General features: G+C 40.3%; 1 protein-coding gene across 1 annotated transcript in view; it reads right to left on the bottom strand.

Annotated features, from left to right (window-relative positions):
• Positions 1-27,771, bottom strand: part of DPP6 (dipeptidyl peptidase like 6) — a 410,215-nt gene that overhangs the window by 160,497 nt on the left and 221,947 nt on the right. The window contains exons 2-3 of the mRNA XM_074157769.1: positions 14,026-14,140; positions 5,742-5,840 (exon numbers count right to left, since the gene is read on the bottom strand). Of these exons, the coding sequence (XP_074013870.1) occupies positions 5,742-5,840; positions 14,026-14,140 (214 nt within the window). The remainder of the gene's footprint in view (positions 1-5,741; positions 5,841-14,025; positions 14,141-27,771) is intronic.

Here is a 27,771-nt window from a genome sequence, read left to right on the forward strand (position 1 = left end):
TCTTTGAACTGTTAAGACCAGTAAACCCATTCACTTAAGCCTTTCAAACACATATTTAAAACACATTGAAATTAATTAACTAGTATCTCTGCTTAGCAAGGTGGGCAACGAAGCAAATATCCCAATAGAGTAACCCAATTTTCTTTATGCCTTCACCAGATTTACACTAACAGAACCACCTGTCAGCAGTTTGTAGCTTTCATTCATTGAACCTAAGACAGGAACTGGGGCGAGTGTGTGGCCCCAGTGTTCAAGGAGGTGTAGCTCCTTCCTGACGCAGATCCCAAACACATAAAACTGCAAACTGCTCTGCCCAAGGAAAACGACTTTGTTCCTCTGATGACAAACAGAAAGATGAGTTTTTCTCTCATGCCAATAGCCCAACCTTGCCAAAGGAAAAGTTCCTGCTGCCTTATAGCTTGGATAGTCGCTTGGAAGTGGTCAATCTTTTGGCCGGTGGACAAGCAGCCCGGAAAAGCCTGCACTCCAGCTAACCATGTTATAGCTGTCTAGCAGGGCAATTTTGGTGTCAAAGCAGCACCTTAATGCAAACCCTTTTCACAATGAAAAATATTAGCACTTACAAAGTTCTTAATATCTATGCAAAGCAAACTATAAATAATTCATTTACTCCACACACATCTGAATAATTTGAAATGCATCAATGCTTTTATCAATACAGTGCAATGGATTTACACTGCACAGAATAGACTTGGGGGCATTTGGGCTATCCAAGTATTGTTGATCTGAGCATTATTACAAAAGGTAAACTGAAATAAATTATGTCAGTTACTACACAATGATTTTTTCCTGCATGGTAAATAAAACTTATTAGTTCCAGGTCATTAAATTCAATATTAGACTTTAAAAGAGCCTGGAGATTCTATGATGTTATTAGTAAAACATGCACCAAAACAGATGTGCTTCAGTATTAAAGATAAAAGAATTACTCTATGATATTTAGAAATTAGTTATTAGCGCATTTTTCAGAAGGGCTTTTAAGATCAAGGCCTAGCTGCCATTCTCAGATGCGAGCTAGGCACACAGTGGTTCTGGCTCTCACTGAGTGGCAGGTTTCCAAATAAGCGAGCCATTTCTGAAAACACCATCCAGAGCCTTTTGCTAATTTGCCCGCTATTCCTCTTCAGACATGAAAAATACTATTTTGCCAGTGTTGCAGGTGAAACAAGTGGTCAGAGACCTCAGAGAGCAGAGCTTGATTTTCAGATTTTTTTAAAGTCCACTTCCTATGACCCTGAACGCGTCCTTTGGCGTTCTGTGCCTCAGTGCCCCTCGCTGCTTGAATATATTGTCATCTTCATTTCAACCTTTATTCTCTCATTTGGCTACAACCTCTTTGCAAGGACTGTCTCGCCGTGTCTGGCCAGTGTCTAGCACAAAGAAGATGCACTCCTAGTTGGAGCCTCCAGTTACTAACATACAGCCAAAAATCCTGGCAACAGCCACCGCTACGTGCACTCTGTCTTGCAAGATGCCAAGAGAAAGGCTGGCAAAACATCCTCCAAGAAGTAAGCAATGACAGCACGTTGCATCCAATCAATTGCAATAACCACAGGCAGTATATTACAGGGTGCTATTATGTTTTTCTAACTACAACAGCAGCCAAGTACTTTCTGTGCGGGAAAAATGTATTTGCCATTAAGTGCAAAGACAGAAGGTAAGTATAAGTTTCCGCAAATGGTGTATATGATTCAATCTCTACGGCTTACTTTGACGTTAGGCATGATGCTGCCTCCCCGTGAAAAAGGAGTAGGGCTCCTGAGATGCTGGTGGTCAGATTCACAGCTGAGACAAATCACTGCAGCTCCATAGGGCCACAAAGACAGCACTCATAACCCAACCAGGTTCCCAGGCCAGGTCCTGGTAATGACTACGAATTATTGTTTTCAGCACAAATCTGTCGGCTGAGCTGTTCTTCAGCACGAAATGCAGGTACCCTTCTTTATCTCATTTTTTGTCCACCATTAAGTGAACACTGCACCATCTCAGTGAGCTTTTCAGAAACCTGCCCTAAAATCCTGTGTGAGAGGAATTACAGGAAAAGCCCAGTAATTGTGAAGCCTAATTACAAAGTAATGTGGAGCTTGAGAGCAGAAGTGCTAAGCAGTTAGGGACTAGACTAACGAGTGGGCCATCTGTCATCTGTGAGAGGGCTAACAACAGGCCAAAAGGCCGGCACAGGACACTCCTGACAGGGTATGGAGGAGGATATGCAAACGAGGAAAAGTCCAAATACAACATTTAAGATACACAGTATGAAACGAGCTGCTAATTGAAGCTCGTATGCATACTTAGCATATGGACAACATAATTATAGTAGTACAGTAAAGGGAAGTTCACAACAGAGGATGGTAATAGAACGGCATGGGGCGCGATGCACGGAGCGATGAGCAGAAGAGCGCAGGAAGAGGCATGGGATGGATGGGGCTGGAACAGAGATGCAGTTCGGATTCTTTGCTCTTGGATTGCAGGGTAGGGGGATGCCATTTGATCACCAGCACAGTCTCAAAATTCCTGTACTACATTGCCATATAACTACTATACCATATATACTATACTATATATGGTCGTTTATATACTTATTTATATACTATATACTAAGCTGTCCTGAAGAGTGAAAGCTTCACAATAAATTCAATGCTTGCTTGTGCTACAGGGCAAATGTAAGCAATAGCAGTCCTTGGAAGTGGAACTAGAAACAAACTGTGGAGCAGTCAGTTCTGGTCTATGAACATGTTCCTCCCCTCTGGAGTGCTCTTAACTGAGTCAACATCAATAGCTGGGGCAGTAGAAGACACTGAAAGCAGCAGATAATTAAATGAAATAGTCTTTCCTCTCGCTAGACCACTGGATAAAAATGCAAACTGGAATTTGAAATTACAGGTGGCATCACAGAAATTCTAAAAAGTTCAAAGTTGCATCTTTGGCACATGCAATTCCAATAATAAGATGCAAACATATCCACAAACCAGCCACATGTTGTGACTGAAAGCCTAGAGAAAACCTGTAATCTTTGCTCTGGAAGTTTAGTTCTGTCAGCTTTCAGACTGGTTCTCTTTTTTTTTTTTTTTCTTTTGCCCTAGCTCCTTTGAAATCAATGGAATGACAGAGTTATTGATCATAAATATATTATTTTTCCGCTTTCCCACTGCAAATCAAGAAAATGCTTAAGCATCAGCTCATCCCATCAATTTCAGTGAGCTTTCCGCGTATTTTTAAGTGCTGTCCTGAATAGAAATGCTTTGCTTTTTTTTTTCCTTTTTTAATTTTTACTGTAATACTTGCTCCATTCAAGTTAAAGGAAAGACCTTGATCCTTCAGAGAGTTTGAATCAATTGCTCCCTTGCAGGAAAGAACACAGATATTTTACTGACTGAACTATTTTGGAAGCAAATCTCTCAGATGATTGAAATACTCATAAACATACAATGTGCTGCATCTTAGGCAAGGCTACCAAACTCCCATCTTCTGCAATAATGAAGAGGGAAAGGAAGGAAATAGAGCTTTGAAGAGACAAGAGGACTGAATTATGCAGGTCTCTGAATGACTGTGATCTTTTCCTATATAATTAACAGCAGAAGAAGGGGAGAAAGGATAGACAACAGCTACCTATATTTTAACAATTGTGCTGATTCCCCAGAAAACAACAACTCATTATGTGAGCTGATGTGCAATTTTTAAAGATTTAATTTTTCTGCTAAGGCATTCCAGCATTCCAGTTATACTAAAAGTTTTATTAGTTTGGCTTTGGCATTTTCAGTCTTTCATTTGTATTTTAAAATCTGAGAGTAAGAGACCAATAAGAATGCTTGCTTGGGAATCAGGCTACTGGTCTTTCATCTTGCTTATCAGGGACCTTAATCAAGATTTCACCACTTAGCCAGCCAGAGAAAGCTGTGAAAAGCAACTGTAATGCAGAAAAGTAATTAATGTAAAATGGCTTTGGGTCCTTGGATGAATGACATCGCAGATTAGAGTCTTGCCCTTAAATGTGAAGTCACCCTTGGGTAAATCTACAGAATATCTATTAGCTTCATAAAATTTTTCTAGATATATTAAAATCAGTATCAGTGGTATTAGTAGCACAGCAACAGAACAAGTTCTTCTAAAATATCTCTACTGGTTTTCACAATACTACTTTGTGCTTTGTTCTTTACAGAAACAGTATTTTAGTAATTTCAAATCAGGCAAGACGGATGTTAAACTGCTGGAGTCAGTGAGAGTACACAGGAGTAGGGAGATGGAGTTTAAAACATGTCAAGATTGGAGCCTTAATAAAAGTTATGCGGCATCAGTATGTGATCGTAATCGGCAAAGCATGGGAAAAACTGTTTTTTCACAGAAGACTGCAATTTGGTGGAAAATATACCTTAGTTCCATGCATACTCATCAGAGGGGGGATATTATACCTAGCTGCATGGCAATACTTCATTCTCTGTTCCTGCAAAAGTTTATTCAAGTCGTTATCATTCCCTCGTACTCTAGCAAATAAAGAAAATAGCAGCAAAGGTCTCAATAAACCACTTCTTTCTTCATTAGGGCCATTAGGGATATCAATGCTAAAAAAGGGTACTAGACAAATAATTCTGAATTGCAATGCAGCTAACAGTTCCATCATCATTATTCCTAGAGAGTGGTTATGGGGAGCACCACTGCCCCAAAGCATGCAATGTGAAAAAGAGCTCCTCCCCATCGGCAGGTGTGTTTGTGAAGGTGCGTATCATCTGCAATTGCTTTCCCCTGCAGTTGAATTGGTGGGAGAAGCCAGAGACAGCTGTGCTGAGGGCTTCTGGGGAATGTGTTAATTCAGCACTACCCTTTAACACTCTCTCTTTTCATTACAGGCATTAAAATTGTTCCCAATGGGCATAACAGACAAGGAAAGTCAAACACGGGGAAGGATTCGATCCAGTTCCCCATTAAATTCAAAAGAAAAACTAATAACTTCAGTGATAATAGGAGTTGTACAGAACCTACATGAGCAGCATACCACAAATCGTTTTATTCTCGCCAAAGCTTGTTCAGACTGCAGCAATTTCCAGCGAGAGCTGGAATCTACATCCCCCAAAACAGCTCTACTCCAGCAAATGCTATGTGCATTAATTCAAGTATTATTTGGTTTTCCCCTGACTAGAAAACATAAGGCAGCAGAGGATAAAAAGAGCACATGGCTTGTGTGCAAGCACCAGCCCAGCTGCTGCTGGACCACTGTTTCCCTGTTGCTTAGCAATGCTTCACCTCTCTGCTGGAAAAAAAATGTTTCGATGGGGGAATATAAACCTGAAGTTTTGTTTATGGTAAAATTATGACTGTGATAGTGCCCCAACCACATCTTCTAATCACGTGCTACAGCACTTACTGTATGCTGGAAGCTCTTTGGGACAATGGCTGTAGTTTTCAATGTCTGGCCCACTGGAGAGCCTTAAATAAAAAATTATAATAGCAGAGCAGTGGTGTTTACATATTTATCAGGAGTAAAGCTGGAATAGGAATTTGAGGATTGAATTTTTTTAACATGTTTCTGGGCAACCAGCTCTAGCTGGTTGGACAACAGTTGGACAAGATGATGTCCTGAGGTCCCTTCCAACCTCAACCACTCCTTGATTCTGTAAAATCAGGAGCAAAATACAGAACAGGAGGAACAATGAACAAAATAAAGAGATGCCCAGGGGGTGAGGAGCTGAAACAAAGACACTGCTACACGTTCGTTCCTCACTCACCAGTTATCCATTTAGCCTCTGGGTCATGAATTTTGAAATCATCACTGAAGAGATCTTCCACTGTTATCTTCTTCTTCTGAGACAAGCTGTTATCTTCAACTGTAAAACATTCGAAAACAAAACTGCCATTACTTCAACTTCGAAATGTATCTGAAAGTACAGCAACTGTGAATAGTGCCACATCATATCTCATTCAGAAACACACATCAGCCACATCTCACTGTCAGTGTTATAAAAGGACCATCATAAACAGAAACCTCTTGGTTATTTATGCCTGGGCTCAGCAACTACAAAAAGACCAAGATATGATCCAAAACACACATTTTTGGACATAACTTGATCAAAAAAAGATTTTAAAGGTCACGAAAACACACCTATAGATGTCATAGTGCTATATAATGCTGACTATTCTGAAGAATATTAAAGCTAATTAACACTAGTTAAAATTAGTTAAATTTAAAAAACATAATTATAAGTGACAAAACTTTTATGGTTTATATTTTTATTACCTTAAAAACTGTCATGCAGAACCACAGTTGGAAAGTGCTATAAGGGCTCATACAGACTACTTCAGGAATTCACAAAGATTTTTCATGGGAATCAGACACTTGATTGCAGAAATATTTTTGAAAAAATCTGAGACATAACCCTAAATCCTTAGGTGTTGCATATCTGGCCCATAATAATTTTCATTTTTAGTGAAAGGATATACAGTTTCATTTGCAAACATGGAAACCTGGATAGCTTTTACATTGAAGAACCAGACTACCAGTTTAAGATGCTGTAAGATCAACTTGTAATAAACAGTGTCCTTGATTTATTTTGTTCTTACTAACTCTAACGCTCCACTTTCCCCATAAAGAAATACTCGCTGTACATCTTCCTCCACTGACTCTCATACAGTCCTCTTCACATTTCTCATGATTCAGTCAGAGATTGACAACAGATTTCTGATGCAAAGCATAATCTGAAGAAAGACACAGAACTGATTTCTGTCTGTGTATATATGATTGTTAAAAGGAAATCTGTCCCATCGAGGATGCCACCAAGACTAAACACAAGTCAAACCAAATAAAACTAAAGCACGAATTTAACCACTTGAAGTTTGCTGCAGCTAGCATCTTCTCTTGTGTCAAAAATTGTGCCTCCTCATTTCTACCACCACCTCTCTGCTATGTAACAATTCTCATAAACACAACACAGAGGCTCCTGGGCCTGCAACTGACGTGTTTATGTCGAATCAATGGATTCTTGGGCCTTACAGATGAAGAGTATATATATTACATCAGAGAACCCTATCCTGGCTGCTTAGTTAATATGAAAATGGATTTCTTTTTCTCAAATGTGAAATTTTTAGAGAAAAACTGAAACCACCAATTTTGATTAACATATTCTTTCTGTTCTTTTTTTCTCCTAACAGTATTTTTTTTTTTCTTATGACAGGCAATCATCTTATATGTACAATTTGTTTCCAACATTCAATTTTTTGCTGAAAAAAGATTTTCATGGAAGCCTTACAGTCACTTTAGACACATTTGCTCTTTAAATGAACATGTGAGGCCACATTCTGAGTTTTTCCACAGCAGGTGTGTGTGCTTCAGCATCTCTCCTCACCACAGCATCCTCATGCCTGAGGTCTATTGGTATCATGCAACCATAGCTATGTTTGACATTATTAGTACTAAACTAACTGAACTCTCTGGTGATTAGAAACAGTGGAAACAGACTTTCTGAAGCCATTTATTTGAGGAAAAAAGTCTTTATTCTAAATTGAAGCTCCTGAGCTACCTGGGACCACTGAAAATTACCTATGAACAATGTTTTGTTCCACTAAAAGGTGTTTCAATATGAACTATCATTTTTACTAAATTAAATTATATTCTTCAATTTTCATAGTTTTTAAAAGTCTGATTGACGTTTCAATCATGCTGCTCAATGTGGCTTCCAAATACTGAAACACATTAATACAAGTCCTCAGCTAAATCACTCCATGTGACAGCATTACATCAAGTTCTCCTGAATAATTTTATTTATTAAAATGGATAATATATGTCAGAGTAACTCCAGTAAACTGTTCCAATCAGTTCCCACCTTGGTGCATGGTCCCAGCTCTGGATACCTGGGGAGAGCAGGGGGTGCAGAGCAGGAGGTTGGAGCCCACATACAGCCCTGGGCTTACAGCTGTTTCAGGGGCTATTTCCCAAGTGCCACCCCGAGGAACATGCCCTACCATGAGGGCAGAAGGCCAGACACAAGCAAGCCTCTGTGCTAGAGATTTGGGAAGGGGCAGGGCAGGAAGCCCTTCTCATTCCCTCTTCCTGTGCAGGATGGAGACAGACAGTCTGGGGGCTGCACCACCTCTACAGCTTCACAGCACTTCAAACTCCTCATAAAGGACAGGAGAAAGAGAAAGAGGTAGCAACTGAAGCATGCACACCCAGGAGCCTCCCTACAGCATGTTGTTGAGATTCCCTTACTGTCTCCTGCAGTGGGCTGTAATAGCTGCAATAGGGCCTATAATGAACCATGGACAACATCAATCTCAGCCACAGAGATAGGGAGAAAACATTTAATTAAAATAATCAATCAATAATGATTTTTTTTTAGGAAAAATTCAGATTTTCTGACCTCTCATCTAACACATAGGTAAGTCAGAGCGCTCATTAAGAATGCCTACTCTATTTCTCTGACCCCAGTGGAGACACTTACACAGGAAGAAATGCAATTGTGGGGTCTCAGGTAGTCCACCCTTTCCTGAGCAGCCATCACTGAGCTTGCCTTAGAGTGTCTAAGCCACGTGGTGGACACAAGTTGTGTCCACACCCAACTGCAGAGACCTTGGGGCCTTGTTGGGTTTATGAAAGGAGAGGATCCAGCATGTGCCACCACCTTTTTTTGCATTCATGTCCCGCCCCCACCAGCAGATCCAGCCGGCAGCTACCAACCAGGGCCTGACAGCGCAGCAGCATGGCAGTGGTACAGGTGGTACAGAAACCCACCATCCAAACAGCAAAGTTACGTGCTGAGAGAATCAAGTGAAAACCATGTCCATTTTATTTTTGATTCAACATTAAAGGCATGATAGGAACCCTGGATTGGTCAGACCTTTTGGGTTCGTCTGTTTGCACCTCATCCTTGAAGTCAGCACTGAACTGATAAAACCTTGCTCTCCAGAACACAAACAGAACAAAGATCCTCCAAAACCCCAGAAAACTCAAAACAGAAGGGAGAAGTGCTATGAGGTGACCTCCCTGCTTGTTTTTCCTTTGCAGTACCAACCCTTTCTTTCAAGCTTCCTCTCATCTCCAGCAATGCTCACAGGCTGCTCGATGGGTCAGAAGGTTTCAGTCACCTTGGATGCCCACCTTTCTTTCTGTCATCCCTGGGGCTCTGCTACAGGTCAATATCAGATGCTCTTCTCACACACCTCCTGGGCTATTGTGCACTGCAAGCACATGGGTGACTGTGTGTCCATGAATGTCCACCTCTTGGCAGACCTGACAGCACACCAGGAGCTCCCTTCCCACCTCAATGTACCTGCTTGATTCCTTGGCAAATCTGAGCCCCTTTTCCCCCAGTTACTCCCTGTACCCATAAGGCAGTGGCCAGAAAAGGCAAACAGGCAGCCTCTCTCTCACTTCTGTAAAATCCCGCTATTTTTTAATGGCATATTTATATATAACAATTGTGAACAAACAAATTACACTCCTGCACAACTTGTCACAGGATATTTCCTTGGTCTTCCTGACTAGCAAAAGTCATACACAGCTTACTAGACTACGCATTTGGCTGTCTGACAGCATGCTGGGAATTAATGCTATTCAACAACTGCCTCAGTACCATCTCTGAAAACCGTGTCCTATGAATTTTGTAAGAATTCTAAAACAGAGTTTGGTGTACTTTCTTTTTTTTCAGCTAAAGGTCAGATTTGAAAGGAGCAAACTTGAGCCATATCTGCAGAAAGCTTTAAATATCAGAAACTGATGTGCAAAAAGTCCTTGTTTGCCTCAATTTCCAAACAGAGGGAACTAGAAAGCAGCCTTTTCAAAAGCAAAATGTCTAATGGAACCTGGGGAAGGTTTTTTTAATCAAGATTTCTGTAGGATTGGGTCCTCTTCAGCTTTGAGATGTATGTGTGTGCACACATGCATACCTATAAATTTTGCATATCTTTATATAAACACACAAACAACACTGCTAGGACAGGACCCATACAGGTGCCATATGCTGCAACAAGTGAGCAACCATCGATTAGGAAAGGCTCAGTCCCACACTTTTATCATTTGTATAAATAGCTTCACGTTTTTCAAAGGTGGGTGGAATGGCAGGGCTCACACACACATGAAATCAGAGTCTTTCAGCGTAGACAATTGTGTGCATACTACAGTGTCGTTAAATGCAAGCTTTCACCAGTTACTGCTTTTAGAGAATGTTGTTCTCGAATACCAAAGGATATACAAATCATAGACATGCTGAAATTTTATTAGGATTTTATAAAATAAGACCTAAGCGTTAGCTAGCAATAAAGCACTGGTATCGCAATTACAATGTCTGCTGAATGCAAAGAGCACTGTTCCTAGTTTATGAGCTAATCTTAAAGCAGGGTGAGTGACCTGCCTCTGAGAAACCCAAACCAGGAGGGATTTCAGCCTTCCTGAAGCTGAATCCAGAGTTAAAACCTTCTTTAAAGGTTTGGGCTGATTTGCAAAAGAATCTTGAAGATACATAAATTCTTTTTTTTCCTCAGTTATTAAATATCTTAATCATTATCTGTTCTGCTAAGCAAACCTTTCCCATTCCCTGCTCCACCATTAACTCTTGGTTTTGCAGGAGACTACCCTGACTTTCACAGTGTTGGGAAATATCACCATCAAGATGCAAGTTATGGGTCCAGTTAACCACTTTTCTTTGTCTCAGCATGGACCACAAGCCTGCATGCTGCACTCTTTCCCATATCTCTGTCCCAGATTTCTCTCTGCAGGCATTGCATGATGTTCAGCACTGGGTTTAGAGCATCTCTGCATCGCACGCCTTGCTGTTGCACTGCAAAACAGGCCTTCAAACCAACAGTAAATACTTAGAGAAGAATGGTTTCCCAGGCAAGGAGAGGGTCAAGATAGACAGGCACAAGTAAGGAATTCAGGGATAAAATTCGAAACGATATTTGTATTAGCAGGACAGTGTCAGGCTGGATTCCAACATTATCATCAGAAAGAAAATTTAAAAAAAATTGAAGTATTCTCAATCATTGTGCTCTGCCCATGTCAGACTGTATCATCCCGCTCAAAACATTTCCAGTGAAGAGGTATTTTTCCTTTTTTTTCTGATGCCACTCCCACTTGGCAGCAGCTCCTCATCCCATGAACATCCACAAAATTGTTTCACCTCCTTCCTTCCCCTTCCTCGCCTCTTGTTCAAATATCCACCACTTATTTTTTCAGTTTGGCTATCAAAGGATAAACATTTCTTCTTCCAGTGAGCTATTTTATGGCAGGTAAATGCAGAATCTGCTGCTTCTTTTGGACAGGCTCCTCCATTTTCCCCACTTTTGCCTTGTTGGGACGTGCTATTCCCAGTCAGGATAGCAGGAATGCAAAAACAATTACTTTTTGCATCTGTCAAGCCAGTCTCAATGTCTCACTTAGCACTGACTGGTTGGAAATACCCGTGAAATGAGCCTCCTGGTACCCTCTGCCATAGTGCATCCTCGAAACAAGCTCCAGGGTCAGTGGACCAAGAGAAAACTAAACTCAGCTGGTGCCAAGCCACAGCAGCAACCTAAACTATCTATTTTACCCTTGGCAAAGTCTCACCATGAAGCTGTCTGGATCCATAATAAAAACAGAAACAGTACTGAGCTCAGAGTTTTTGTATTTGCATGTAGGACACAGTTCTGAAATACCATCAGGGAAAAAAAACCCAACCCAAACCCTGTTTAACATCAAATCAGGTAATTAGAAATCTCAAAAAGCATGAATGGAAATTTTAGTATAGAAAACTGGTTTGCATATTCATAAGTTTTAAGCACAGAGACTCTCTCAAAAGTGCTATTTGGGGTTGTTGCGAAGTACATACTAATAACTCTATGATTTATGTGTACATACATGTGTGTGCATACATATCCCAAACTGAAAATTTCTTTGTGCATGCATATACAAATATAAACACATATAAACACATTTTATTTATAACTGAATGTGGATATATCACATTCCCGCTCCATACTCATCATAATAACCCATATTCACTTGTGTATTCCTAAATTTGAGAACATTAACTACAAAGTCTCAATACTCAGTACACTTTTTCTGTCTAGGCACTTACCTGGACAACAGCACTGTGGTATCTAGAGTCATAATAATCATTAGTGATTTTATGTGTGATTTCCTGTATGGACAAGTGGGAGTAGGGTTCAGCAGAAGTCCAAAATGAGGTCTATAGAAGAGCCTGGATTTGAAACCAGAGCTTCTAAGCTCCTTACCAGATATTGTTATGTCACAGGTGGTGACATAAAAGGAAAGACTTTTGACTTAGACCACATTTGTGACTGTACAGGTATGTTTATGCTTCTCCCCATGTATCCATCTATATGGAATCCTTCTCTTCGATAGAAGTGGTACCCATAGTCTCATTTACGCAGTGTGAGCCACTGACAGCTTCTTAAAGCCCACAAGTATGGGTTTAGGACTCCAGGCTTCAACATACATCTTTGAAAAGTCTGGGACTGCACTTTTGTAAAATAGGTGGCAACATTTTCATACAAAATGGGTAAGGGAAAATATTTGTCACTGCAAATAAGTGGTGCCGGATACAAGTACAGTCCACAGAGTGTGCCCCAAAACCTCTCACAGATGAATTGGACTGTCCAAAGGTGTTAAATCTGAACATTAGCGAAAGTAAATAAAAAAAAAATATATCTTTAATTAAGTTTAACTTTAATTAATTTAATTACTTAATTACTCTGGCATGACCATGTGCTACTTCATTTACATTGAAAACTTCAGTAGCATGAAATAAACTGAACATGGCATGATGATAAATAACCAAAAGGATAAGGTAGTAATTGTTTCACTCATGTTCAAATTAACTCTGTGCAATCCTATATTTCCTGATTTATCACCATCTCCAGTCTACCATACAGCGGGGATAAGAATTGTGTCAGGGAAGATGCCCCAAGTCTGCTGAACTGCATGTCACTTCACACACTATGAGCTAGATGTTTCTGCTCTACAACCTCCATCTCATTTTTCCACTTCACCATCCTGTGCTTTTCCATTTCCTATGGTTTCATTTCTCCCTTGCCTCCATTCCCCTCCTCAGCTCTGTGTGCTCTGTCCTGCTGTCCCCTAGAATCACTCGTATGTACTCATCCAAGAAGGAGCTCCATTTCTTCTCCTCTATGGCCCTCTGCAGGGGACCTTTTGCTGCCTTCTGTGTTTTGCGGCTCCTAACCCTTTCTGACACTGAGTTCTCTTTTCTTCGTCTCATCTCTCATTCGTTTGTCTTTTTATATTCAGATCACAAGCTTTCAAGAGCCGCAAAAGCACATTATTTCTACGCCGTAAGTAGTCATGGAAATTTACAGAGCTGTATAAATATGTAATAATCAATAATCATAATGATATCACATTAAAATTCAAGCCTACAACCTCAGCAGCTACTGTAAGAGAAGTAATTTACAAAGGTTACGTGCACAGAACTTTGCTGAAATTTGGTAAGGGGATTAACTTAGAGAATCCCTCATTGGAAAGTTACTAATTATTTGCTGTGGTAAAATGCTATCTGGCACATAGTTATCTGGAATTCCTTAGTAAAGCTGGAACACTATGGTCTGATTTAAAAAGCAATACAGCTGAACAGGATGGGATTTAGGTGCCTAAGCATAGACATCTAATGCCATTTTAGATGCTCCGGGATATGCTATCCAACTGGTGGCTGCTGCTCCATGCGGGCATGAACTTCAGTAACTCCTGTGTGCTGACTGCCCTATGTAGATCTGTCTCATACCCTGGCACATATAAAATGACATTTCCCATCTATGTTTAGGCAACCAGGTTTCACCCTTGTACCTTCAGCACAGCAGCCCTGATCTTTGAATTGAAATATAAAACTCTAAAACAATCTACCTAGGAACGGCCTTGAACTCAGCTCACATCAAGTTAAAGAACAGGAAGGATGATTCTTTTGATGTTGACTCTGCAGTCAGTTTGCAATCTCTTTAGCCTTGGAAGTGTAAAATTACAGAAGAAAAACAGAATGGAAGTGAGTTAAAGGTTATAAATACCTGGTGTCAGGAGTATAACAGAGGTGACAATCAGGGAGCAGATAACGAGAATAACAAGTAAGGCAATTGCAATTCCTTTCCAGTTTCTTTGTGGAGGATTACTCCCCACCAGCTCCTAGAAACATCAAAGGAAAGGAAACATTTAGAAAAGGCACTTAGACAAGGAAACAAACAGCAACCTATTTCCACACCATGCACCCTGTGACCATGGTGGGTGAAGCCAAATAGAATTCATGCCATTATAATACATTGTAGTATTAATTGAATCCATCTTAAGTCATACTATACAATGGATAAATGCAATACACCCATAGGATGCTCAATAGTGAAACCCACACTCCCCATGGCCTCCTCACATACGGGCACCAGCAGCTCATAGCACCACTCATCCAAATTCACTTATCAAAAGTCAATTTCCTACCAAACCTCATTAAGTCTGAAAATAAAGACCTTTACCGTAACTTTCAAGAGACTTTTATAATAAGATGCTAAAGAAGAATACAGGAAGACAAATAATTCACAAGGGAATGTATAGAGATTAAAGTTAATAAGGGTATCCCCATGGTGAACTTTTATGCCTTCCCAGAGAACACCACATCTCCTCAGGCCACCTGGCATGCATTCTTAGGTTGGTAGGTCTAAGGAAATGAAGACAGGCTTCATGTCTAGCATATACATTACATTTAATCATGTCTGTAAAACTTTAGATTAAAAGCTCCATCACTATTCACTGATTAGCTTTGACTTCACTGGGTTGTACCATATGTTCTGTCTGTGATGTATACAGCACCCCTGCTCTCGAGACTGAGGTTTTTATGAAGTGCAGTGTTCGCATTCACAAGATCTTAAATATTTATTGCACTTTATTCCTTTCATGCTTTTTTTCTGGATTCCCCTTAGTGCTGTGCATTGAATGTGATTTCATGCATGCACTGAAGCATCCTCAGAAACTGTATGAAATATCAGTGCATTCCGCTTTCCTGGAAGGCTGAGTTCACTCAAGGGATCTGGCCTCACAGAAAGAACAACTCTGGATGCCCCTCTGCCTTGTTGACCTCACCAATTTAGAATTTTTGCCTCATTTCCTTCATTATGATGGATGGTGAGCCTAAGACAAACCTGCTGGTACTTCTTGAAAAGATTATTTTTTCTTTTTTGATTTTTGCAGGAAAATGAAGTGCTTTATAATAGACTAAGTTCTTCTGTAATTCAGAGAGTTTTTTTCACCTACTGCAAGTTTTTCTTATGCACAGCAACATGACCTACATAGGGACATCAGGCAAACCTCAGTTTTGATTTCAGAAAATGCTGGAAAATATTTTGCAACTTTTTCCGTATCAAGATTCCATTTCACAGAAAAAGATAATGTTGAAACTCTCTTCCTATATACTTGGGGATTACACAGGCTATACACTTGCAATGGAAAGTCATCTTTGAGACATTAAACTTCTGAGGTAGCATCTGTATTTCATTATTTATTCTAATTCTGGAAAAGACACGATGGTTCTCTTCCTTCTGGTAAAGAGGGATAGAGATTAGCACCTCCTCCCCCTCCTTGCCTTCCCCTCATTTCCACTTGGCTTTCTATTTGAAATGAAAAATAATTAGAAGGAACAAATTTATAGTTTATTGTTCTTACTGGAGAAAAATCTGAAAAGTAGGTCAAGAGCCTTGAGAAATGCAATTTTGCCAACAAACAAACAGAAAGAATATAAATACTTGCATTTTTATAGCATCTTCACCCTACGCCCAAATACAAACGTTAATTAATTTTGTCTTCTAACACCCTTTTTAGGAAACTGTTACGCTCTCCGTTTTTCAGGTGATGCAAATAGGCTCAAAGGAGAGTCTGTGACTTTCCCAGGGTCACATACAAATCAAAAAATAAAGCCAGGAAAAGAATCCAGGTCTTGTTAGTAAGTGGCAGAAATATTCTCCTTTTCACAGCAGAACACAGTAGGGCCGAGAGGGATGACAGCAGAACCAAGGAAAAGCAGCTGAGAAACCATGGTGCTTCTACCCAGCCAAGCCTTAAAAGTATCTGAAGGACAGAGGTAAGACGCAGGCAGCACTACAGGACTGATGGCAACAGTCACGTTCCTGAAAATAATCTAACAACCCTCCCAAACGGTCAGAAGATTTAAAATTGAAAAAAACAGTTCATAGACTTGAATTAGATCTACAAACCCAGATGTAGTTTAAAAGCTTAATAAAACCTTATATTAAGGGACGTTTCCCCATCCATGGGTTCCAGTGTGAAAGAAACCCACACACATGCTTAAGCTTTCAGGATACCAATACTTCCACTGAATTCATTATCACATCATAATTCTATTAATTCTTCAGTCATGCAATCAATATTTGAGCAAAATCACAGCAAAAAAAAAAAAGACTGGGAATTTCTAGTGTATCAAGAGGAGGAAAACTATTCATAAACAAAACTCTGGGGTTTAATACACTGCAAGGAAGCAAAAAAGAAGGTTTTCACTTTATTTTCAAAATCCCATCAGGATATTTCCCCTGATAAAAAGCAAGAAGAGATAAATAAAATTTCAAAGAAACGTAAACAGCTTTATTCAGCACAGGTTTGGAAAGCAGCGTTTTTATTCTTGGTCATTTGAAGTCTCTTTCGATGGAATCACTTATAGTAAAACTGTTGCATGGACAATGTATCATATACATGATAGCAGCACTGTCTTAGATCTTTCCAATCTGTATTTCTGTCAATTCCAGGGAGATGTTACTGTGTCACTGTGACCAGCTTTTACTTCCAGGAGATTAGAGCCTCACCACCGGTCTGTGATAGCCCATGCATGCCCTTGGCAGCAAACTCCCACCCATTCAACGGGAGCTCCCACAAATGGGCATCAGCTGCCTACTCACATTGCTCAGGAAAGCCCCCGGGCTTGAGACCGAAGGTGGGAAGGTGTTTAATTAAGCCCTAGGCAGGTACAGATTCAAGCATATAAATAATGTTCTTGAAGTGACACCTCAAAGTGTTTGTTTCCAACACAGCTCAAAACTATAATTTGCCCATTCCTGAAAGATCATAGCTTGCAGATGTAAACACAGAGATCTAAACCAAGCCGCAAGCACATACCCTTAGTGAACCATGGTTGTTAATCCTAAAGATATCACTTTGGTTTTAATACTGAAATCTGAGCATATTACAAATGGAAATAAACCCCGCATACACAACTTCTGCTCTGAAAAAATGACTCTACTAAAAACAGCATAAAAGGAAACATTAAAACAAAGTCACTCATTGGTAGGAGTCACCTGCTCTCTGCTCATGAAGAAGAATGCAATGCCTGCATGACCTCTGCAAGTGAGCTGAAGCCCTTCAGCCTGTTTTTTTCTCCTTTTTTCCTTTGCTGTTTGTTTTCCACCCCCTTCTTTCTCTTACATAAAACCTTAATTGTTTTTGGATTAGGGAAGTAAAACAGATGTTACCACAGGTTTTAACATAAGCACACTTCACTGATGCTGCATATTAAAAGCTGTAAATGTTATCATTTTCATCTTCATTTATGATTGAAAAATAACACTACCCACCTGTGAAGCTGACTTTGAAGCCATAAATCCAGACATCTACAGTATTTTAAGACTCTAAAATACAGATCTGTGATGACATATTTTCCTGCCTGTGAAAGAATCACTGTACTGACATGTTATGGATGAAGGCTGGATGTGCTCCAATCCAAGATGCTGTCAACAAAATTATTTCTGGCATGTTTATTTGAAACCTGCCAAAAGTTTGCCAGCACAGTGGCCATGTTACAATAATATAATAGTTTCCAAAAAACAAAATCTCATCAGGCACAACTCTTTTTTTTTTTTTTTTTTTTAATAGCCATGTCTATATTGCTAAATGAAAGAAGACATCATAGACATCCTTTGCCATGTATTGGCATTATTTAATAAAACCTATACACCCTGGACAAAAATCTCTGAAGGATCAATAGAGGGATGGTCATGGTGGGCCTTAGTCTTTTTCAATACGGAATTGCCACTTTTGCACAATAACAACAAAACCTAGATGTGTTATATTGGAATATATAATATTCCCAACATACATGCTATACTTGAGAGCTTTTGCTGAAGCAAGTGACGCTGGCTCACCTGGACCATGGCTGCAGACAGGAGACAGAGGTCTCTCAGTTATGCCAGTGCAAATCAGAAAGAAAAGAAAAAGAAAAAAAACACCAGAAAACCCAAGAAATTAATGGTATGAAACAAAAGCAGGTGCAAGATCTTTTATCAGCTTCAGATGTGGCAGGATGGGGTTTATAGCAAGATTTTGTTTTCCATAGTTGCCATTCTTCAAGCTCTGCTTCTTGATTCTTTTGATTTACTTCTAAGTTTTAAATAAATAACCTGAAATATTACACACTGACAAACACAGTAAATGAAAAATCTTCTAGCGAGGTTGTCAACACACAGTTAATCGAGGGATATGTAATCTACCTTCCCCTCAGGCTACCTACTTCTGAATTAAAAATTTTGCCTGATGATATAACATAGTAAATGCAAGGTCTCTGGCAAGTCAGCTCATCAGTTTCACAACACGGCCCGGAATAAAAACTGTACTGATTAACTAAGGTATGGGAGCACTATGTTGTCCCCGGCAAAAACTTGTATAACAGTGCAAAAATAATCTTGCTGTTAATTAGAACTTAATAATACAAATTGCTGCAGATTATAACTGCTAAACAGTACAACAAATGAGGTAAAGTGTAGGTAACCCACAGGGTTAGATTATTAAACTTGTGTTGCAAAAAAAGAAATATTAATTGCAATGATAGTGGCAGTAAACTAGATGCATTGCAGTGGTTACAGCAGGAGGTTTGCTGAGACCTCTGATTATATTGCTGATCAATAACTGCCTTACTGTCTCATCACACTCCTCCACTTGTCTGGATCCTCTGCCGCTTTCCTGCCTTAAGTTTAGGATGGAAGTTCTTCGTGGGCAGGAATCATTTTTGGTACCCTGCCTGGCACAGTGGAAAGCTCAATCACTAAAGAACTTAGGCAGTGTCATAATAGGACTGAACAATAATAAGCATGTAACTGCATCCTTCTTATCTCTGAATTCAAACTGAGTTACCTTTGTTTGTTTGTGGGTTTTTTTAATTTATTTTCTTTCCTTTCCTTCTCCTTGCTTTGCCTCCCTCCCCTTCTGCTGCCGCAGACCACCCTGAGCTGTGCTCCAGCTGAAGTGTGATGCTGAATAGCAATCGGTTTGCAGATAGACTCAGAGAGCCTAAGCCTGAGGCTACGGAAAACTCGGTTGTTCAGATCCCAGAGGTGACACTTCAGAGTGAGAGGAAAAAAAACTTGGTATGTTTTCACAAATGAGACGTGGCATATGTGTGGGCTTTCCTGCAAAACCCCAACAGAAAAATTCAGAGGAATAAAACTATCCTGCCTGTTGTGGTGATGAGAGACAACTACATTATGTTTTTCTTCATCTTCTGTTAATAATAAATGCTTTTACTAACAGGGAGCAACGACTTACTAACAGTTAACATCTTTGCTGTCTACTCCCCGGCACCGTGAGAAGAATCTCTTACCCTGTGCACAATGCAACACACTGTCCTGCCCTGCCTTTCTGGGAGGCTTTTTTGTGAATGCCCTAAAGCCGCTCCTTTTGGCCTTGTAGCTCCATCTCCTCTCACTATTTTCTGCGAAGTGCACATACGCAAATCCTTTGAGGTTGGGCATTAATGGAGTGTTTGAGAGCGAGCAAGGAAAAGGCTGTATCCGTAACACTCAGCCCTTTGTAAAAATAAACCTTGCATGTTTTATACTTTGATAGAGCTTTCAGTCTTACATGATTCTGTTACAAAGCCAACAGGAGAAAATGAATGCCATCTGTACCTTACACCTAACTGTTAGCTTTAACAGATGATGGGTCTTCCACAGTTTTAGAGCAGAAGGGACCAGATCCTCGGCTAGCATTGACTGACACAGATCAGTGGCTCCGCTGGAGCAAAGCCAGCCTGTGTCAGCTACAAACGAAACCCAGTGCTGCTTCTAAACTTAACAAAAAATCTGTAAAAAGATCTAAATACAGTAATATCTGGAATTCCTAGCTGTACTGAACTACAAAAATGGATATTTAATAACTTCCCATCATTTTTATGAGCATGATGATGAAACAGTTTTGGAACCCCTCCAGACCTTGCAGCACTAAGAGATTAATTTAGCATCTCTATATTTTGAACTGGCATCTCACATCACTTCTGTACCCAAGTAGAGTAACCACACTGCAACATTGTACCCCTTGCAACGTATAAGTAAGCAGCATTGCCATTTGAAGCATTACCAAATTATTTCTAGTGTTTAGAGATAGAGTGACTACATGGAATTTCCAAAATACATTAGAAGTTGGGAACGTGAACTCTGAAATCCTGCCAGGAACCCATTCTCAAGGTGACAAAAATTCAAGCTGTGAACACCAGCTGGACCTGTTGCACCAAGCGTGGCTCCAGCCAAGGGCATAGTCCACCTTCTGACTCATGCCGAAGAGAAAGGAGATGGCAACACTGTACGTGAGTACAACACATGGCATATGTGATTAGAGATGCTTTTAGCCAAGAATTGCGATGGCCTGGATTTAATGTCACCTTAATAATCTTCTTCACCTTCCCACCACCAGTTTGGTTCATTCATCTGCTGTAACCTAGATATTTTTATAGCATCTGGCTCAGTGGGACTGCGAATCCTCACAGGGGCCCTTAGCTGCTACTGTAGTTCAAGTCATAATTAAAGATCCATTCCCAATAGCGACCAAGCCCATAAAATCAACAGCATTTCTTTGATTTTATTTCAGTGTTTGATATAAGCACACACATTCATCCACTAAACAGAACCAAATCATCTTCTTGGGTGAAATATCTGCCACGGCACCAGTAAAACTTGGTTTGATGCTTAGGATTTTATTCCATAAGAGTCTGTGTGTTCATCAAAGCCATGAAAAGACTTGGCAAGCCCAAATGCCACAGATTATATCACTGATCTCAAGACCCCTCTATGCCACAACACTTGCTTAGCTCTGGTTTTTCCACTATAATGCTCTGACAGCCTGGCTCCCTCCAAACCGAGCCACAATGCACACAAGAGCCTTGAAACAGTTCATACCCATGCAGAAAGCATCTGCAAAAGGTGATATTGCCAAGGCATGGCAAGATGACATCTCTCAACTCTATTTCTTGAAGAATTATGATCTCAAGAAATGGGAAAAGAAGCTCCTCTGCAAGATTTGAGAGCTTGGCAAAACTACCTCTCAGCTTTGCTGTCTCCTCTAATTCCAGCAAAATGACATTCTGCTTACATTTGTAAAAAAGGCAATTACAATTTTTAGTGAAACTATATTTCAGAAAAAAAGAAAATATAATTCAATTTATGACTCTGAACACCAAGGAAGAATTTGTGATAAGGGAAGTAGTGAGGTGTTTAATCTCCCTGGGTAGAAAGACAACATTAGAAATTCTGTTTAATATTATATTTTACTAACTCCTAGGTATTTGTAATCTTGTTTGTAAATAATTTGCTTCTAAATGATACAGGAAGGAAAACAAGAAGTGAACAAAATCTAATTTCTAAATAATTTGTTTGTGAACAACATGAGAAAGAGGTATGAAGACAGCCAAGTTTTGAGGTTGCCACACTGCATAGACAGTGGGAAGAGGAATATGAAAACAGTGTGTACAGCAGGGGGGGAAGAAAATGGGTTTATCAATTTCATTTTGCACTCTCCTGAGGTGTCCATCAAACTCAGGATGCAGAAAATGCACCGCGTGCTAAGAAAGTAAAAATTACCTTCCCAGGTTCCTTGCAGACATTTGTGTGATACAGTAATTATTATATGAATTCATGTGTGAATTAAAGCAGCTGGGGGATAGGGGAGGGTCGCTCCTCTGTTGGTCGACATACGGAACTCTTATTAACAAACAGCAAAGCTTCATGCACCCTCAGTACAATCTACCATGCCAACCACCATCTACCATCACTAACTGAAATACATCAGCTGCTTTTTGTTCAAAATACATTTCTCTCGTCATCACTTCTTATGGGATGGTGGTAGATAGGGTGTTTCAGACGAGGTCCCTGGCTGGCTTAAGGGCTACAAGGTGATGGGTCCTGAAGGTTCTGCAGCCATGGGAGCAGTTGTGCAAACCAGGTCAGAGACCGGATTGACCCCAGAATCCTGGCGTTACATGGGGAGGGGAGGGGAAGGGAGGGACGCGGACAGACCAAGGGGCAAGAGGATAGCATGGGATGGTGCTGCAGGGAGGAGCAGGCTGCTGCAGTGACAATTTAGAGCTTTTTTGGGGGAAGAGAACATTTGATCAGAACCCATAATAATGGGATTTCAGAAGTAATGAAAATTACCTGAACCTCCCTGATGAGACACAACATAAAATGCTTTTACTTACTGAACAAAGAAACATCATCTCCAAACTAACAACCACGCAATGTTAAAATGTTTTCTGTGCTCAGTAAAACACCCTCTAAATTTAGTAAAGAACCAGTAAAAACCACATATTTCGGTCCTCCATGGGACTTGAAATACGTGTTTTACATAAAAATTGAGTTCTGCAGGAAAAAAAATAATCCCTCAAATAAACCAGTAGGAGCTCCCTGTTTCAAGCCAGAACCCACCCTTACTGGAGTCCATAACAACATTTTTAGTAGCATGCCTGAATCCTTTAATCTTTCTATGTATCGTAAATTAATCAGATTATGGTGCTGGATTTCTCAAGCACCTGAGTATCCTATTAAAATCAAAGTATAGTGGAGGTGTGTAATATGCAAACTCCAGAGTTATTCCAGATGCTAAAATTCACAGATTATTTCTATACATCTTTTACACAACTTTTATTTCAAGCACCAATCAGTTACTGTTTTGGAAAATACGAATTGTTTGATGTACAGATGTTTCAAAGACAACACAATTGCATTATTCATTATTGTAGCAATATTTATATTAAGAGAATAACTATCTTATAATTTTACCTTTAAGAGAATCTTAATTTTCTGTTGTTTCTAGGATCAAAGGACAAAACATTCAAGTCTCATTTGATGTGTGGGTCTATAATGCTGTTTCCATCTGTAGTATGTAGCCAAGATTTTAATGGAAAACTATAGAAAGAATATTCTCTTCTGATACAAATTTTAACAATGTTGAACAACGGAAAAACAATGTGTAAGTTTGGGTCTGTATTTTACACAATGTTTTTAAATAAAAATACATTAACAGTTCTTGGAGCATGACGCAGTATGAAGGCTTTTCTCTCTCAGCTAAAGCCCCCTTCTCCTCAGCCTGTACAGCCAAGATCTTTTTGCTTAGTCTCTCTCCCCTTCTTCCCATCTCCTGAACCTTCTATTCCTGGTTTTGTAAGTAAATACAGCAAATAAAGCAAACCAAAATCTGTTCTCTTATCCCAAGGGCAACTGACAGAGCACACCTCTCACCCACAACAGCCAAACCCTCTTACGCTGCAGCACGGCACCACTGTATCACAACTTTACCAAAACAGTCCCTGGCCCACTCTGAACCCCAGGTTTTGCTGCAGCATTCCTGGGACAGTCCTGGCAGTAATGGGCCAAAACTGTGCTTGGGAGCATGCTAACAAACCATGCCAGTGATCACCAATGCTTCATCCCCTGCACCCCTCCAGGTTACTTCACCATATAAATGCAGCCCTGAAGTCCATCCCAAATCCTAAACCTGAGCTACAGCCCCCATCTCGCCCCCAGTTCTGCAGTACTTGCTCTTAAGCAAAATCATTTGCTTGAGTTTGCACCGTTATTCACACAGAAGCAAAGAGCAAAGGACACAACAGCAAAAGGACAGCTGTCTTTTCCATTTTTGTAATGTTAACTATTTATTTCTGGCTAGCAGCAACCTGTGCTGACCTCTGTGAGTGTGGCTGGGACACAGAGGCAGGGAGCAGAGTCCACAGGCTGTGAGACTGCCCTCAAAATAGCTGGGAGACCCGTATTACATCGCAGTTCTAATTGGATTTGCTTGGGCTTTTCTCAGGTATTCTTGAACCAGAAACCATTTCACGGATATCCTGATTTGATGTTCACAATGTTTTAAAAAAAGGTCTTAATTCCCCCCCAGCCCTTGCCCAGCTCTAGCTTAGGAAAACTGCAGTTTGAAGAATTACAGCTCTTCAGAGGGTACTTGGGCTTTTGGTGTGAGATGCCAGTGGGCTGGGCTCAGCACTGAGCGCTGCTGTCAGGCAAAGTGACTCCAAGGTCTCCAAAGGTTTACGAGTCTTATGCTTGGCTTGTTTTAATTGATTTCTATTTTTACTAGGGTTCTCACAGCACATTACAAAGAGCTTTGCAAAGTTGTTTATTTTCATTTTTAAAACTTTCTGGGCAGCAGTAAACACAACCACCAAACAATAAGTAATTTTTCCTTGGAAAAACAAGATGCCAACTTTCTTTTCCATACTGAGCTGCATTAACGGTGGCACATCATCACAGGAGCATGACTCCTTGTACTGAAAGAACAGTGTTCTTGCTCATTTTTTGTTTGAAATAAATATCCTTAATTCAATACAACCCTGAGACTCAGTAAGTGAATTACAGAATGGAACTGAGACATCCACATTCTCACTCAGAAAAAAAAAAAAGCAAAATCGACTGACACACAAATTGCAATATTTTTTTCACAGAAGATCCGTTTCATGAGAGTCACTGCCACCCAGCAGCAAAGCCACTGCATTATCCTGATCATTTTTAATCTACCTGAACAATTCATGTCAGTATCTTAACAGCATTGACAAAATCACCTCTTCTCCCTGAATCATGCTGCTGATTTATCTGTCTGCTTTTCATTGGCTTCAAGCTGTAAAATTTCCACTGCAATCAAAATTCTCCCTTTAATTTTGTGACTCTCTTACTTCTGACGTCATATGTGAGAGACTGTGGGTTAGAAAGGTCCCCTTTGTATTTGAAACTGAAGTTAAATGTAGGGATATCATATTGATTTAAACATATGGCAGGATTTGAAAAGAGAAAAATCACCCAAGCAGACACAATAACTTGTGTGTGGCAGCTTCATTGCATCCCATGAAAAAATGCTCCAGAGACAGGAAGGAAAAAGGCAAGCATCCAATAAAGGAGTTTCTCCTCTGCACCTCACCAATCTGTTGTTTTCTCGAGAAGTAGGGTTTGGCTTCTGAAATTAGGAGGTCTTAGCATGCCCAGTGGGCAGAGTGCCACGTCCACATTTCCCTATAGTACTCAGCGGAGCTTCAGATCAACTCCTGATCTAAACAAATCTAGAAAGGTCCTCTGTTCTCATCTCCCAGTCCATTTCACTCACTTTGAAAGACTTAAAGACATCATAAACTCATGCGACACTGCAAAAAATCTTCCAGTATAGACTTCCTTACCAAGTACCTTGTCCAGCTGTCTTATGTCATGCTCCACTGCACCATGCCCAGGCCAATGTTCTCAGAGGTGTTTAGACCACAGAATCACAGAATGGTTGGGGTTGGAAGGGACCTTCAGAGATCATGTAGTCCAAACCCCCTGCCAGAGCAGGCTGGACCAGAACACATCCAGGCGGGTTTTGAATATCTCCAGAGAAGGAAACCACAACCTCCCTGGGCAGCCTGTTCTAGTGCTCTGCCACTCTCAAAGTAAAGAAGTTTTTCCTCATGTTCAGAGGGAACTTCCTGCATTCCAGCTTGTGTCCATTGCCCCTTGTCCTGTCACTGGGCACCACTGAGAAGAACTTGGCCCTATCCTCTTGACATCCACCCTTAAATCCTTAATTCCCTGTGGCTTCACCAGGAGTCAGGCACAGAAATAGTTCTGAGAATCCGGGCCTGGCTGCCTCTCTTCTCCCTGTCTAAATTCAAAGATAAAACTCATCCACAACTAATAAAAGAGTTCAGAAATTACCATATACATAGCAGCAGCAGAAGGTAAATGATGGGGGCTGGGGCACCAATAGTTTTAAGGAGAGAGACAAGCATTAGCACAGCCAGGATTTCATTTACCGTATGAAAAATCTGTCCTGAGCAGCATGGGAACTCTACCAATTAATCTATTCCACATACGCACCTCTCCAATAAGCAGAGTTACAGGGATCATTTTTCTTTGACACACACCATAAGGGAATGAAAAGGTTAATGTAGTGGATGTGAGTGCATTTTTAAAAATCAATTTAAGAGAATTTTCTCTGGCTGTAAATTAGGCTCTGGCACCAGGGAAAACCATCAAACTCAAATTAACAAAAGGAACAAAAGAATTTAATTTAAAACTACATTGTGATTGTATTGCTCATTGGTGCACACAAAAAAACCCCAGCAACATGCATTTAATTTTTACCTTCTTTGATTACGAAAAGGCTATCATCAGTGAAAGATAATGTTGAGTCATAATTAGAAGCAGGACTCTCCCTCCTACCAGCCTGCACAGTTCAACGTTTTCTGTAATTCAACATAACGTCATTTTGGTTAGAAATCCCATATGTCTATTCTCACGTTCACCAGATTGCAACCCCTCTACCTCCAGTCACACACGCCTCTGCATACTCGGAAAAAGCAAGGTTTGGCTTCTGAACTCCAGACGTCCCTTTCAGTAAGACCTTACATTGGCCTAGCACCAGCTGAAGACGCGAAGAAATGTAAGGGTAAAAATGATGAAGCTGTTGGATTCATGGTACCTGTCTAGAAGATCTGAACCAAAGTTTTCAGGTTTCCACTAATTTTAACTGATGAGAGCAAACGTCAGCTGAAAGCCTGTTTTTTCAAGAGGGCTAAAACAGTTCCCATAACTTCACACCATTGTCACAGGCTCTCAATTCCCCACAGACTTGCAAACTATGGACTCCTGTCCCCCTCACAATAACTGTACATAGGGTAACCTCTTTGCCTGCAGAGAAGAGGACACCCAGAACAGTGACATTCACACCCAAAACTACAATAAGAACATGACTTCAAAGCGACACAGTTCCACACAATGTTTCCCAAAACTAACACCAGTCATAGCCCTTGTGCTTTTCTCAAGTGACATTTGCTGTCACCAAACTCAGGAACTGAAAGGTGGCGCTGAGAAGAGCAAGATTTTGTGACATGCTCTGCATCAATGAAGTGAAGAAAGAATATGACACAACCGATCTGTGCTCATACACTGGCCGCTGTGCTGGTTGGCAAAAGATAACAGCACCACAATGAAGGGACAGACAGGTCGTATGAGCTACTCAAGATAAATCATCTGTGTTACTTTCCTTCCACTTCATTGACACAAATACCCATGTCACTCCCCGTGTGTATTCAACAGCCTTTCATCCGGTCCATCACTGAAACCTCCCTATATAGAGCACAGATAATTGTCAATGTAAAGAATCTCAGATATTTAATGACAGATGAATCTTCAATCATTGCCAAATGCTGCCTTGAGGAAGAGAGGCCAAGGCTGTTCTGCTCTTAACATTTTTTGCTCCTGCAATGTCCCCCACATTGCTGATCAGGTGCCACATTGCCCTTCATGGTATCATGGGATTTTCTACCTCTCTCTCCAGAAATTCTTTGTCTGTTGGTAAAACGTCAAGAATATAGGACTATATATTACTACAGTCTTTTCTATCTGGCCAGGCTGCTGTAGACCATTTATTCCCTCCTCCTACAGCTGGTTTGAGCTATTAATGAAGAGAGTGTCAAGTATTAGTCTTTTGGTTGCCAGGATAAAACACAATGTCAAAGCCACCAT

This window comes from Numenius arquata, chromosome 12 (genome assembly GCF_964106895.1).
Source record: "Numenius arquata chromosome 12, bNumArq3.hap1.1, whole genome shotgun sequence".
Classification (NCBI taxonomy): Eukaryota; Metazoa; Chordata; class Aves; order Charadriiformes; family Scolopacidae; genus Numenius; species Numenius arquata.